Source organism: Oncorhynchus kisutch, linkage group LG22, assembly GCF_002021735.2.
Source record: "Oncorhynchus kisutch isolate 150728-3 linkage group LG22, Okis_V2, whole genome shotgun sequence".
NCBI classification, from domain to species: domain Eukaryota; kingdom Metazoa; phylum Chordata; class Actinopteri; order Salmoniformes; family Salmonidae; genus Oncorhynchus; species Oncorhynchus kisutch.
The window spans coordinates 13525310-13538454 of record NC_034195.2 but is presented as its reverse complement, the minus strand read 5'-3'; the positions used below and the strand labels follow the sequence as shown (position 1 = coordinate 13538454).

The window sequence follows — 13145 nt, the reverse complement described above, 5'->3', positions numbered from 1 at the left end:
GATTAAATGGCAGGAATTGTGAAAAACTGAGTTTAAATGTATTTGACTAAGGTGTATGTAAACTTCCATCTTCAACTGTATATAGTATCATGGACTCCATCAAGTACCAGCAGATATTAAATCAAAACCTGACTGCCTCTGCTAGGAAGCTTAAACTGAGCCGTGGTTGGATCTTCCAGCAGGACAATGATCCAAAGCACACCTCAAAATCAACACAAAAATGATTCACTGACCACAGAATCAAGGTTTTGCCATTGACGTCCCATGGCATAAACCCCATAGAAAACCTGTGGCATGAGCTGAAGAGGAGAGTCCACAAGCATGGACCTTGGAATCTGGAGAGATTCTATATGGAGGAGCGGTCTCCGATACCTTGCCGTGTGTTCTCCAACCTCATTATGCATTTTAGGAGAAGACTCAAGAGCTGTTATCTCGGCAAAGGGAGGTTGCGCAAGTGTTGAATGAGGGGGTGCTAATGATTGGTGCACACGCATATTTGAGAAATATTTGTTTTATGTTTTAATGTATTTTTTCTTTCAATTATTTTACTTGAATTAAAAGTTAGATTTTTGTGAATATTTATACTTTTTTTTTTTTTACAGCTTGTTTTGCTCATTTTCACCAAGGGTGCCAATATTAGTGGGCACTGTATCATGGCTGTACTCTGTTCAGGTCAGACACTGAAGAAATGTGTGTGTTATTTAAATGTTATCTATGAATGGGATAGACCAGAGTGATATGAGTCTGTTTATAGGTGAGCTCACAAGAAGAGGAGTGTGTCTCATTGACTCTCTCATCTGTCCATCCCTCCCTCCTTCAGTCGGAGTCCAGGATGTTCAATAACGGTCTGGAGGACTGCTCCTCCCCCACAGAGAAGCTGGCCCGGAAGGAGTCTCTCAAGGTAACTCATCACTCCCTGGCCGGGAAGGGGTCGCAGAGAGGGGATGTCTTGCAGGAAAAATATTGATTTGCATTTGACATGGTTGGGGGAAAGTATTTAGATTTGCATATATTTAGATCAGCGTCTCCCAATTGGTTCCTCTGGGACCCCTGGGTCAGCACATTTTGGTTTCAGCCATGCATTAGCGCACCTGATTCAACAAAGGAGAGCGGTGTGATTAGTTGAATGAGCCTAGTTTGTACAGGGCTGGAATGTGAATGTGCTGTCCTAAGTGTCCACAAGGAATGGATTGGGAGACATGTATCTGCCTAACATACAACTACTAATGAAAAGGAATCGAGGAAGCACGAGCTCTGGTCCTTTGTGTAATTCACAGAATGGGATTTCGTCCCCTTTTGCTATTATCATTAGTTAACGTACACTGCTGCCCTAACTAGAGGCACATAATAAATACCTGCCTGTGTGTATGTATGACTTGTGTTTGACTGTACCTCCCCCTAGTGCGTATCTGGCTACTTGTTTTGTCTTGTTCATTTGCAAGTCACAAAACAATGACTCATCCTAAAAGACTCCGTCTGTGTGCGCTGCAGGTCCAGAAGAAGAATTACAGACAGGAGAAGAAGCGGGCAGCCAAAGAACTGTCAAGCGCTCTGAAGGACCCCAGTGTTGTCATCACGGCTAACTGGCTAAAGGTAATTTGGGAATATCTACTCACCCACTGTTGCTTTCCAGGGATGTTTTTTTCCTATATTACCATGACACATTAAAACGTGTCATACACACTCATAATGTAATAGTATTGAGGCCTCTTCCACTCTCACTCCTGGTAGATCCGTGGTTCGCTAAAGAGCTGGACCAAGCTGTGGTGTGCCCTGAAGCCGGGGGTCCTGCTGATCTATAAGACCCCTAAATCGGACCACTGGGTGGGCACCCTCCTGCTCAACGCGTGCAAGCTGATTGAGAGGCCCTCCAAGAAGGACGGCTTCTGCTTCAAGCTCTACCACCCGCTGGACAAGTCCATCTGGGCTGTTAAGGTCAGACACGGAGTGCTCATCAATGACAGAGTTCACTGTTGCTCTAGATCTGGATTACTTTGTTTTTATTGTCAGCTTCATAATATTCCACATGTTCTTTTGTCTGTTAGTTTCTGTCTCATGACATGAGTACATGGAGAGGGCCTGGTTGGATGTACATGATTTCTGCTTTTGTGTTTTGTGTGCTCTGCTGTACTTTACAGATGGCTTATGTAGCGTTTGTAATGCTGGCTTCAGAACTCTTGGGTTGTGTTGTCTCATCTTGTTACAATTGTTGAATAATTATACTGAACAAAAATATGAAAGGAGCATGCAACAATTTAAAAGGTACAGTTCGTATAAGGCCATTTAAATAAATAAATAAATTAGGCCCTCATCTATGGATTTCACATGACTTGGCAGGGTTGCAGCCATGGGTGGGCCTGGGCCAAGCCAGTCAGAATGAGTTTTTCCCTACAGAAGGGATTTATTGCAGACAGAAATACACCCTGGGCTGGCATGGTTACACCTGGCCTGCGGTTGTGAGGCCGTTTGGACGTACTGCCAATTCTCTAAAAATGACGTTGGATGCAACTTATGGTAGAGAAATGTACATAAAATACTCTGGCAACAGCTCTGGTGGACATTCCTGCAGTCAGCAGGTCAATTGCACACTCCCTCAAAACTTGAGACATCTATGGCATTGTGTTGTGTACAAAACTGCACTGTTTAGAGTGGCCTTTTATTGTCCCCAGCACAAGGTGCACATATGTAATGACCATGCTGTTTAATTAGCTTCTTGATATGCCACACCTGTCAGGTGGATGGATGATCTTGGCAAAGGAGAAATGCTCACTAAAAGGGATGTTAACAAATTTGGGCACATCATTTTACTAATCTTTTTGTGCATATGGAACATTTCTGGGATGTTTTATTTCAGCTCAGGAAACATGGTACCAGCACTTTACATATTGTGTTCATATTTTTGTTCACTGCACGTTATTCACAGCAGTATAAAGATTGTCAATGTAGTGATACTATTAAGCATGAGGAAGGGTAATGTTAACCCCTCTGTCTTTGCTGTCCTAAGGGTCCTAAAGGGGAAAATGTTGGCTCCATCACTCAGCCTCTACCCAGCAACTACCTGATCTTCAGAGCTGCGTCAGAGTCTGACGGTGAGAAGTTTTTTTGCTTGCTTGCGTGTGTGTGCGTGCTCGCCTTCACGCTATAATGAGACACAACGATGTGCTGTGTGTCTGTCTTAAGTGGATGTACAATCGGTGTATACGTGCAAGCACCTCTTGGTGTCTGACAACCTTTGACCCCTGACCCCCTCTCTCCACCCCAGGTCGGTGTTGGATGGATGCTCTGGAGCTGGCTCTGAGCTGCTCCAGCCTCTACAAGCTGACAGCTAAAGCAGGGAGAGATGGAGACCTCAGCACCTCCTCGGAGTCCTCCCATATACTACAGCTACTGCAGTCTACTGCCCTCACTGATGCTGAGCTACTACAGTAAGTAGCACATACTATAAGTCAACTGCTCTCAGTAGCTATGTTTCCATTAACTTGTCCAGTGAATCTTTGTTGTTGTTGTTGACATTTTATGTTTGCATAGAAAATAGATGCAACATTTGCCTGCTAGGGTGCGTATCCATTTATCTATCTTCTGTCTATGAAAATAGCTGGACGTAATGACGTCACATAAACAAAAAACCTAGTGTGGAATAAAAATGTAGTGTTTCTATTACCCATTTAGGCCAATTGCACATGAACACATTGGCAGCCTGAATTCCCTCCCACCTATCTGTTTCATGTGTCAGGTAGCCCGTGAAAGCCAGAATGGACAGAATGCAATAATTGACTAATATTTCCCATATTCGAATAGTTCTCGTGTGCCAACGTATCGCCAATGTCCGTGCCATGTTTTTACATTTGTTTTAACCTTTATTTAACTAGGCAAGTCAGTTAAGAACAAATTCTTATTTACAATGACGGCCTACCGGAAGGCAAAAGGCCTCCTGCTGTGACGGGGATAAAAAAAAAATATATATATATATATATAGGACAAAACTCATCACGACAAGAGAGACCCCACAACATTACATAAAGAGAGACCCAAGATGACAACATAGCATGGCAGCAACACATGACAACACAGCATGTTAGCAATACAACATGACAACAACATGGTAGCAGCACAAAACATGGTACAAGCATTATTGGGCACAGACAACAGCACATAAGGCAAGAAGGTAGAGACAACAATACATCATGCGAAGCAGCCTTAACTGTCACATGGTGAAACTTACACTCCTGTAGATCTGTAATAATTGGATTGAGAAACTTGCCAGCCAACCAGAATAGCAAGGGGACGCAATACAGGCATTCTTGAAAGTCAGGACAATTCTTCTCCTGCAAAGAAACGAAACAAATTCTAGTTGAAAAGTATTATGCAAGCAGTAGGCACTTGGAATTAAATGTGGAGTGGAGCTTATAATTACATAATATCATGCCCCGCCCCGCGTACCTTCAAAAGTATTCGACGAGCATCATTTATTTGAAGAACACAGTTTACATCATCATTTGTCACACTAAAGAAAGTTCACCAAAAGAAAAATCTACCCCTGTCGAATGGATAACAATGTTGTTGATCTTGAGAAAATGTATCCTATATCTGTCAATGAAAACCTGCATAGTGACATTGAGCTACTACAATGAGTAGCACACACGCATGCACAGACGTAGGCACTGGTGGCTAGTGTTGCAAGTTATACCGACACTTCTGTACTTTTTTCGATACTTAAAAACAAATGGTTCGGTACTAAACGTTTTGTTATGTTCCGGTTCTTCTGTCAGATGTGTTTCACGTGATTGAGACGATCAAGTCTATCAGCACAGCCCCTTTATAGCACGAAGAGCAGTGCCTGCTCCACTTACTCATTCGTTGCTAGTGCTGTCTGGTCTGCATTGTTAGCTCCCTAGTCATGCTGCACAGAAGAGTTAACACACTTGAATAAAGCAACACGGCATGTAGAAATGTCAAAACTTTTCATTACTGTTCGCAAAACAATGTCTAGAACACTTACAATGCAAGACAATACCGGTAGCTTCCAGCTTTAATTGTAGGCTAACGTTCTTTGCGGGCTTACAGCTGAGTTCACTACCGTAGTACTTTGTTTGTCATAATATGCAAAGCATAACGCAAAATATGCTGATTGTCACCAAAAACGTTAATTCACTTATTCTCGCTCGCCATCAAAAACTCCTCCCGTTCCTCCCGTCTGGTTTCCACTAGATTCCACAGCCATATTCTTCCTCGCTAATGGCAGTATTACTTTCTTAAAGAGACGGCACACTCTTTTATAAGATAAGAGATGGCTTCTTCGATGCAAATGTTGTTGATCAGTACAATAAACAACAAACTCAACATTCTACAATGTTGAAGATTTTACTGAGTTACAGTTCATGTAAAGAAATCAGTCAATGTAAATAATTTCATCAGACCCTAATCTATGGAGTTCACATGACCGCGTAAACAGATATGCATCTGTTGGTCACAGATACCTTAAACAAAAGGTAGGGGTGAGGATCAGAAAACCAGTCAGTATCTGGTGTGACCACCATTTTACCTTATGCAGCACGACACATCTCCTTCGCATAGAGTTGATTAAGCTGTTGATTGTGGCCTGTGGAATGTTGTGACAGATGATTGGCACGACAATCGGTCTCAGGATCTCATTACGGTGCATTCAAATCGCCATCGGTAAAATGCAATCATTGTCCGTAGCTTATGCCTGCCCATACCATAACTCCGCCATACCATAACTCCACCGCCATGGGAGAAAGTAATACTTGTTTGCATTGTTAGCTCCCTAGTCATGCTGCACAGAAGAGTTAACACACTTGAATAAAGCAACACGGCATGTAGAAATGTCAAAACTTTTCATTACTGTTCGCAAAACAATGTCTAGAACACTTACAATGCAAGACAATACCGGTAAAAAAAAGTGTACATTTACTGAAATGTACACTTGTTTACAATGTTGACATAAGCAAACCGCTCACCCACAGAAAGCCATACACGCTGCCTGCCACCTGCCTGGTACAGTTGAAACCGGGATTCATCTGTGATAAGCATATTTCTCCAGCGTGCCAGTCGCCATCGAAGTTGGTTTCAACTCCAATTGCAATCAGACCCTGGTGAGGAGGACAAGCATGCAGATGAGCTTCCCTGAGACGATTTCTGACCGTTTGTGCAGAAATTCTTCAGTTGTGCAAACCCACAGTTTGATCAGTTGTCTGGGTGGCTGGTCTCAGGAGATCCCGTAGGTGAAGTGTGGAGGTCCTGGACTTGTGAGGCTGGTTGGACGTACTGCCAAATTCTCAAAAATTATGTTTGAAGCGGCTTATGGTAGAGAAATTAACGTTCAATCCACTGGCAACAGCTCTGGTGGACATTCCTGCAGTCAGAATGCCATTTGCACGCTCCCTCAACTTGAGACATCTCTGGCATTGTGTTGTGTGACTAAACTTCACAAGTGGCCTTTTATTTTCCCCAGCACAAGGTGCACCTGTGTAATGATCATGCTGTTTGATTAACTTCTTGATATCTTGGCAAAGGAGAAATGCTCACTAACAGGGATGTAAACAAATTGATGCACGGCATTTGAGAGAGAAGCTTTTTGTGTGTATGGAACATTTCTGGGATATTTTATTTCAGCTCATGAAACGTGGGACCAACACTTTGCATGTTGCGGTGATATTTTTGTTCAGTTTTATATGTTCTCTGAGCAGTTGCCATTAAAATAAGTCATAAATGGAAGAGATTGTTTCTCATCTGTATCCCCATGAAATCAGCTAAAACAAACTCAATAACTTAATGCACGCACTCACCTGTATTGTGAATAGACTTAGGCTACATCTTGATTTACAGTTTATCGATAGAGATGTACCATTCAAATAAGTAATTACCATTGTTTTGTAGTAAAAAACAAACAAATTCAAATTGATTCGTTACTGCATTATTGCTGTCTCTAAAAAATTTACATACAAGTGTTCAAATCGAATGACGTTGAGCTCAAAAGATGCCCAATGATTGAACAGAGCGCTGAGAGCAGTAGCTGAGTTTCTGTCTGGATCACGTGCCATTCTGTGACTCTGTCTAATATGCTTTTTTTTGTGGTCTAGTTTTGGCATTGAGTATTGTGATACTAAACCTGGCATCCAAGTCCAAATTCTGGCATCGTGAAAACACAACAGGTGGCGCAGTCAACAACGTCTGCTTTATTTATTTCAACACAGATGTCTTGTGATGTGATTTCAGCACAAACATAATTATATGATATAGGATCCACACAAAGTTTATCGGGCTGTGGAGTTGCTTATAAATTGCTTTTAACATGTTAGCCCCAAGGTTTTACACCGTATTTACTGAAATGTACACTTGACACGCATGCCACAACACTACTGCATGTCAGTGCCTTTCTGCTTCTTATGCGGGGAATCCTAAGAGAAATAACTAATTGTGACTGCAGGATCTGGTGCATGGTCCTTGCTCAATGACCAACGTTTCTGGGGTTGTTTTATTTTTTTTGTTATTTCACCTTTATTTAACCAGGTAGGCTAGTTGAGAACAAGTTCTCATTTACAACTGCGACCTGGCCAAGATAAAGCATAGCAGTGTGAGCAGACAACAAAGAGTTACACATGGAGTAAACAATTAACAAGTCAATAACACAGTAGAAACCAAAGGGGGAGTCTATATACAATGTGTGCAAAAGGCATGAGGAGGTAGGCAAATAATTACAATTTTGCAGATTAACACTGGAGTGATGAATGATCAGATGGTCATGTACAGGTAGAGATATTGGTGTGCAAAAGAGCAGAAAAGTAAATAAATAAAAACAGTATGGGGATGAGGTAGGTGAGAAAGGGTGGGCTATTTACCAATAGACTATGTACAGCTGCAGCGATCGGTTAGCCGCTCAGATAGCTGATGTTTGAAGTTGGTGAGGGAGATAAAAGTCTCCAACTTCAGCGATTTTTGCAATTCGTTCCAGTCACAGGCAGCAGAGTACTGGAACGAAAGGCGGCCAAATGAGGTGTTGGCTTTAGGGATGATCAGTGAGATACACCTGCTGGAGCGCGTGCTACGGGTGGGTGTTGCCATCGTGACCAGTGAGCTGAGATAAGGCGGAGCTTTACCTAGCATGGACTTGTAGATGACCTGGAGCCAGTGGGTCTGGCGACGAATATGTAGCGAGGGCCAGCCGACTAGAGCATACAAGTCGCAGTGGTGGGTGGTATAAGGTGCTTTAGTGACGAAACGGATGGCACTGTGATAAACTGCATCCAGTTTGCTGAGTAGAGTGTTGGAAGCCATTTTGTAGATGACATCGCCGAAGTCGAGGATCGGTAGGATAGTCAGTTTTACTAGGGTAAGCTTGGCGGCGTGAGTGAAGGAGGCTTTGTTGCGGAATAGAAAGCCGACTCTTGATTTGATTTTCGATTGGAGATGTTTGATATGAGTCTGGAAGGAGAGTTTGCAGTCTAGCCAGACACCTAGGTACTTATAGACGTCCACATATTCTAGGTCGGAACCATCCAGGGTGGTGATGCTAGTCGGGCATGCGGGTGCAGGCAGCGACTGGTTGAAAAGCATGCATTTGGTTTTACTAGCGTTTAAGAGCAGTTGGAGGCCACGGAAGGAGTGTTGTATGGCATTGAAGCTTGTTTGGAGGTTAGATAGCACAGTGTCCAAAGACGGGCCGAAGGTATATAGAATGGTGTCGTCTGCGTAGAGGTGGATCAGGGAATCGCCCGCAGCAAGAGCAACATCATTGATATACACAGAGAAAAGAGTCGGCCCGAGAATTGAACCCTGTGGCACCCCCATAGAGACTGCCAGAGGACCAGACAGCATGCCCTCCGATTTGACGCACTGAACTCTGTCTGCAAAGTAATTGGTGAACCAGGCAAGGCAGTCATCCGAAAAACCGAGGCTCCTGAGTCTGCCGATAAGAATATGGTGATTGACAGAGTCGAAAGCCTTGGCAAGGTCGATGAAGACGGCTGCACAGTACTGTCTTTTATCGATGGCGGTTATGATATCGTTGAGTACCTTGAGTGTGGCTGAGGTGCACCCGTGACCGGCTCGGAAACCAGATTGCACAGCGGAGAAGGTGCGGTGGGATTCGAGATGGTCAGTGACCTGTTTGTTGACTTGGCTTTCGAAGACCTTAGATAGGCAGGGCAGGATGGATATAGGTCTGTAACAGTTTGGGTCCAGGGTGTCTCCCCCTTTGAAGAGGGGGATGACTGCGGCAGCTTTCCAATCCTTGGGGATCTCAGACGATATGAAAGAGAGGTTGAACAGGCTGGTAATAGGGGTTGCGACAATGGTGGCAGATAGTTTCAGAAATAGAGGGTCCAGATTGTCAAGCCCAGCTGATTTGTACGGGTCCAGGTTTTGCAGCTCTTTCAGAACATCTGCTATCTGGATTTGGTTAAAGGAGAACCTGGAGAGGCTTGGGCGAGGAGCTGCGGGGGGGGCGGAGCTGTTGGCCGAGGTTGAAGTAGCCAGGCGGAAGGCATGGCCAGCCGTTGAGAAATGCTTATTGAAGTTTTCGATAATCATGGATTTATCAGTGGTGACCGTGTTACCTAGCCTCAGTGCAGTGGGCAGCTGGGAGGAGGTGCTCTTGTTCTCCATGGACTTCACGGTGTCCCAGAACTTTTTGGAGTTGGAGCTACAGGATGCAAACTTCTGTCTGAAGAAGCTGGCCTTAGCTTTCCTGACTGACTGCGTGTATTGGTTCCGGACTTCCCTGAACAGTTGCATATCACGGGGACTATTCGATGCTATTGCAGTCCGCCACAGGATGTTTTTGTGCTGGTCGAGGGCAGTCAGGTCTGGGGTGAACCAAGGGCTGTATCTGTTCTTAGTTCTGCATTTTTTGAACGGAGCATGCTTATCTAAAATGGTGAGGAAGTTACTTTTAAAGAATGACCAGGCATCCTCAACTGACGGGATGAGGTCGATGTCCTTCCAGGATACCCGGGCCAGGTCGATTAGAAAGGCCTGCTCACAGAAGTGTTTTAGGGAGCGTTTGACAGTGATGAGGGGTGGTCGTTTGTCCTTTCCAGGAGTCCCCTCTGATCATTTGGGTGATTATCAGTCTGGTCGTCCCAGGTGTTGAAAGTCGGAATCATAAGGATGTTGAAAAATAACATCTCTGGGTTTCTGATCACCTTTGAGCTGCTGTTGTTGCAATAGCATCGTAAGGATTCTTAGTGCCCCCTGCTATCTTAGTGATTTATTCAGGATAATCACTATATGTGTAATAAATCACTGCTTATTTATTGAAAACCAATCCAAAATATATTTTGTATAATTTATTTCTATGAGCCTCTGTTTGCCCATTAAAATACTTAGTCTGATTGTGTGGATGTTACAAAACACATTTGAAGATATTTACATACACAGCCCTGATTGGCTGATAGGATGGTCTATAGTCCACCCCCTTACCCAGAACAACAGTCATTTGGTCTATTTTAATCAGGTCATGATGTGGGCCAAAGGTCCCATCCCAACTGAACAGGCTGAAAGTCCAGGCATTTTTTTCAACGCTTACTTACAAGCCCTTAACCAACAATGTTTTCAGAAGTTAAGTACAAAATAGAAAAATAAAAGTAACAAGTAATTAAACAGCAGCAGTAAAATAGCAATAGCGAGGCTTTATACAGGGGGTACCGGTACAGAGTCAATGTGCGGGGCACAGGTTAATTATGGTAATATGTACATGAAGGTAGATTTAAAGTGACTATGCATAGAGAGTAGCAGCAGTGTAATAGAGGGGTCTGGGTAGCCCTTTGATTAGCTGTTCAGGGGTCTTATGGCTTGGGGGTAGAAGCTGTTAAGAATCCTTTTGGACCTAGACTTGGTGCTCCGGTAACGCTTGCCGTGTGGTAGCAGAGAAAACAGTCTATGACTAGGGTGGCTGGAGTCTTTGACAATTTTTAGGGCCTTCCTCTGACACCGCCTGGTATAGAGGTCCTGGATGGCAGGAAGCTTGGCCCCAGTGATGTACTGGGCCGTTTTCACTACCCTCTCCAGCACCTTGTGGTCGGAGGCGGAGCAGTTACCATATCAGGCAGTGATGCAACCAGGCATCCTGATGCCCTCAATGGTGCAGCTGTAGAATCTTTTGAGGATCTGAGGACCCATGCCAAATCTTTTCAGTCCCCTTAGGGGGAATAGGTTTTGTCGTGCCCTCTTCACGACTGTGTTGGTGTGTTTGGTCCCTGTGCCAAAGAAAACTAAGGTAACCTGCCTAAATGACTACTGACCCGTAGCACTCACGTCTGTAGCCATGAAGTGCTTTGAAATGCTGGTCATGGCTCACATCAACACCATTATCCCAGAAACCCTAGGCCAAGTCCAATTTGCATACCGCCCCAAGAGATCCACAGATGATGCCATCTCTACTGCACTCAACACTACCCTTTCCAACTTGGACAAAAGGAACACCTATTTGACAATGCTATTTATTGACTAAAGCTCAGTTTTCAACACCATAGTGACCTCAAAGCTCATCACTAAGCTAAGGATCCTGGGACTAAACACCTTCTGCAACTGGATCCTGGACTTCCTGATAGGCCGCCTCCAGGTGGTAAGGGTAGGCAACCACATATCTGCCACGCTGATCCTCAACACGGGGGCCTCACAGGGGTGCGTGCTCAATCCCCTCCTGTACTCCCTGTTCACTCATGACTGCATGGCCAGGCACGACTTCAACACCATCAAGTTTGCCGATGACACATCAGTGGTAGGCTTGATCACCAACACCGAGACAGCCTATAGGGAGGAGGTCAGAGACCTGGCCGTGTGGTGCCAGGACAACAACCTCTCCCTCAATGTGATCCAGACAAAGGAGATGACTGTGGACGACAGGAAAAGGAGAATTCATTACCAGAGAATTATCAACAAAAGTGCGAGATAATCTTTCTCAAACAGCAGCCAAGCATCGATCATCATGTCACCAGAATAAGACCCTCAATATTTATTGAAAGGAGCATCAAGCTCGTCACCATGCACATTCACCACCTGGTGAAGTTCATCATTATTTTGTCTGTAGCCTAATAAACTGCATGCTTTCCCATGATGTCATGATATTTTTTATCCAACATTTACTTTACATGCATTAAAAGGTTGGATGGAAATCTGATTGATGTCAAGCCATTTTGAAGATGCTGGAATTATATTTTGGACGACCGTGTACATGCCTACAGGAGACTTTTGAAGTAGCCTAATCAGATTAAAACATTGAGTGGTTGAGTTTATGCCACATAGAAAATGTGATAAATACTTTTTAAATGTTAGAGGACAAATACAGTATTGAAGCTATATTGAAGCATTAGGTTCTAGGTGTGTGAGGAATATCTGGTCGGATTGGAGAAGAGGCAGAGGAGGGCCTGTTAAGTTTTCCTGAATAGCTAGGCCTACCAGAAGCATATGTGGCCACATTATTATATACTGAACAAAAATATAAACGCAACATGTAAAGTGTTGGTCCCATGTTTCATGAGCTGAAATAAAAGATCCCAGAAATGTTTCATACGAATAGAAAGCTTATTTCTCTCAAATGTTGTGCTCAGATTTATTTACATCCCTGTTAGTGAGCATTTCTCCTTTGCCAAGATAGACCACATCTGTCAGGTGGATGGATTATCAAGAATCTGATTAAACAGCATGATCATTACACATGTGCACCTTGTGCTGGGGACAATAAAATGCCACTAAAATCTGCAGCTTTGTCACACAGCACAATGCCACAGATGTTTCCAGAGAATTGAATGTTCATTTCTTTACCATAAGCTCCGCCAATGTCGTTTTAGAGAATTTGGCTGTACGTTCAACCCGCCTCATGACCGCAGACCACGTGTAACCACGCCAACCTAGGACCTCCACATCCGGCTTCTTCACCTGCGGGATCATCTGAGACCAGCCACCCCGCCAGCTGATGAAACTGAGGAGTATTTCTGTCTGTATTAAAGCCCTTTTGTGGGGGAAAACTCATTCTGATTGGCTAGGCTTGGCTCCCCAGTGGGTGGTCCTGGCTCCCAAGTAGGTGGGCCTATACCCTCCCAGGCTCACCCATGGCTGTGCCCCTGCCCATTCACATGAAATCCATAGATTAGGGCCTTCCTCAGTAAAATCGCTGAAATTGTTGC

General features: G+C 44.0%; 1 protein-coding gene across 3 annotated transcripts in view; it reads left to right on the top strand.

Annotated features, from left to right (window-relative positions):
• osbpl5 (oxysterol binding protein-like 5) overlaps nucleotides 1-13145 on the top strand; it is a 121205-nt gene that overhangs the window by 74706 nt on the left and 33354 nt on the right. For all 3 annotated transcript variants that reach the window (XM_031801272.1, XM_031801271.1, XM_031801270.1), the window contains exons 5-9: nucleotides 821-901; nucleotides 1492-1593; nucleotides 1732-1935; nucleotides 3005-3089; nucleotides 3263-3425. In XM_031801272.1, the coding sequence (XP_031657132.1) occupies nucleotides 821-901; nucleotides 1492-1593; nucleotides 1732-1935; nucleotides 3005-3089; nucleotides 3263-3425 (635 nt within the window). The remainder of the gene's footprint in view (nucleotides 1-820; nucleotides 902-1491; nucleotides 1594-1731; nucleotides 1936-3004; nucleotides 3090-3262; nucleotides 3426-13145) is intronic.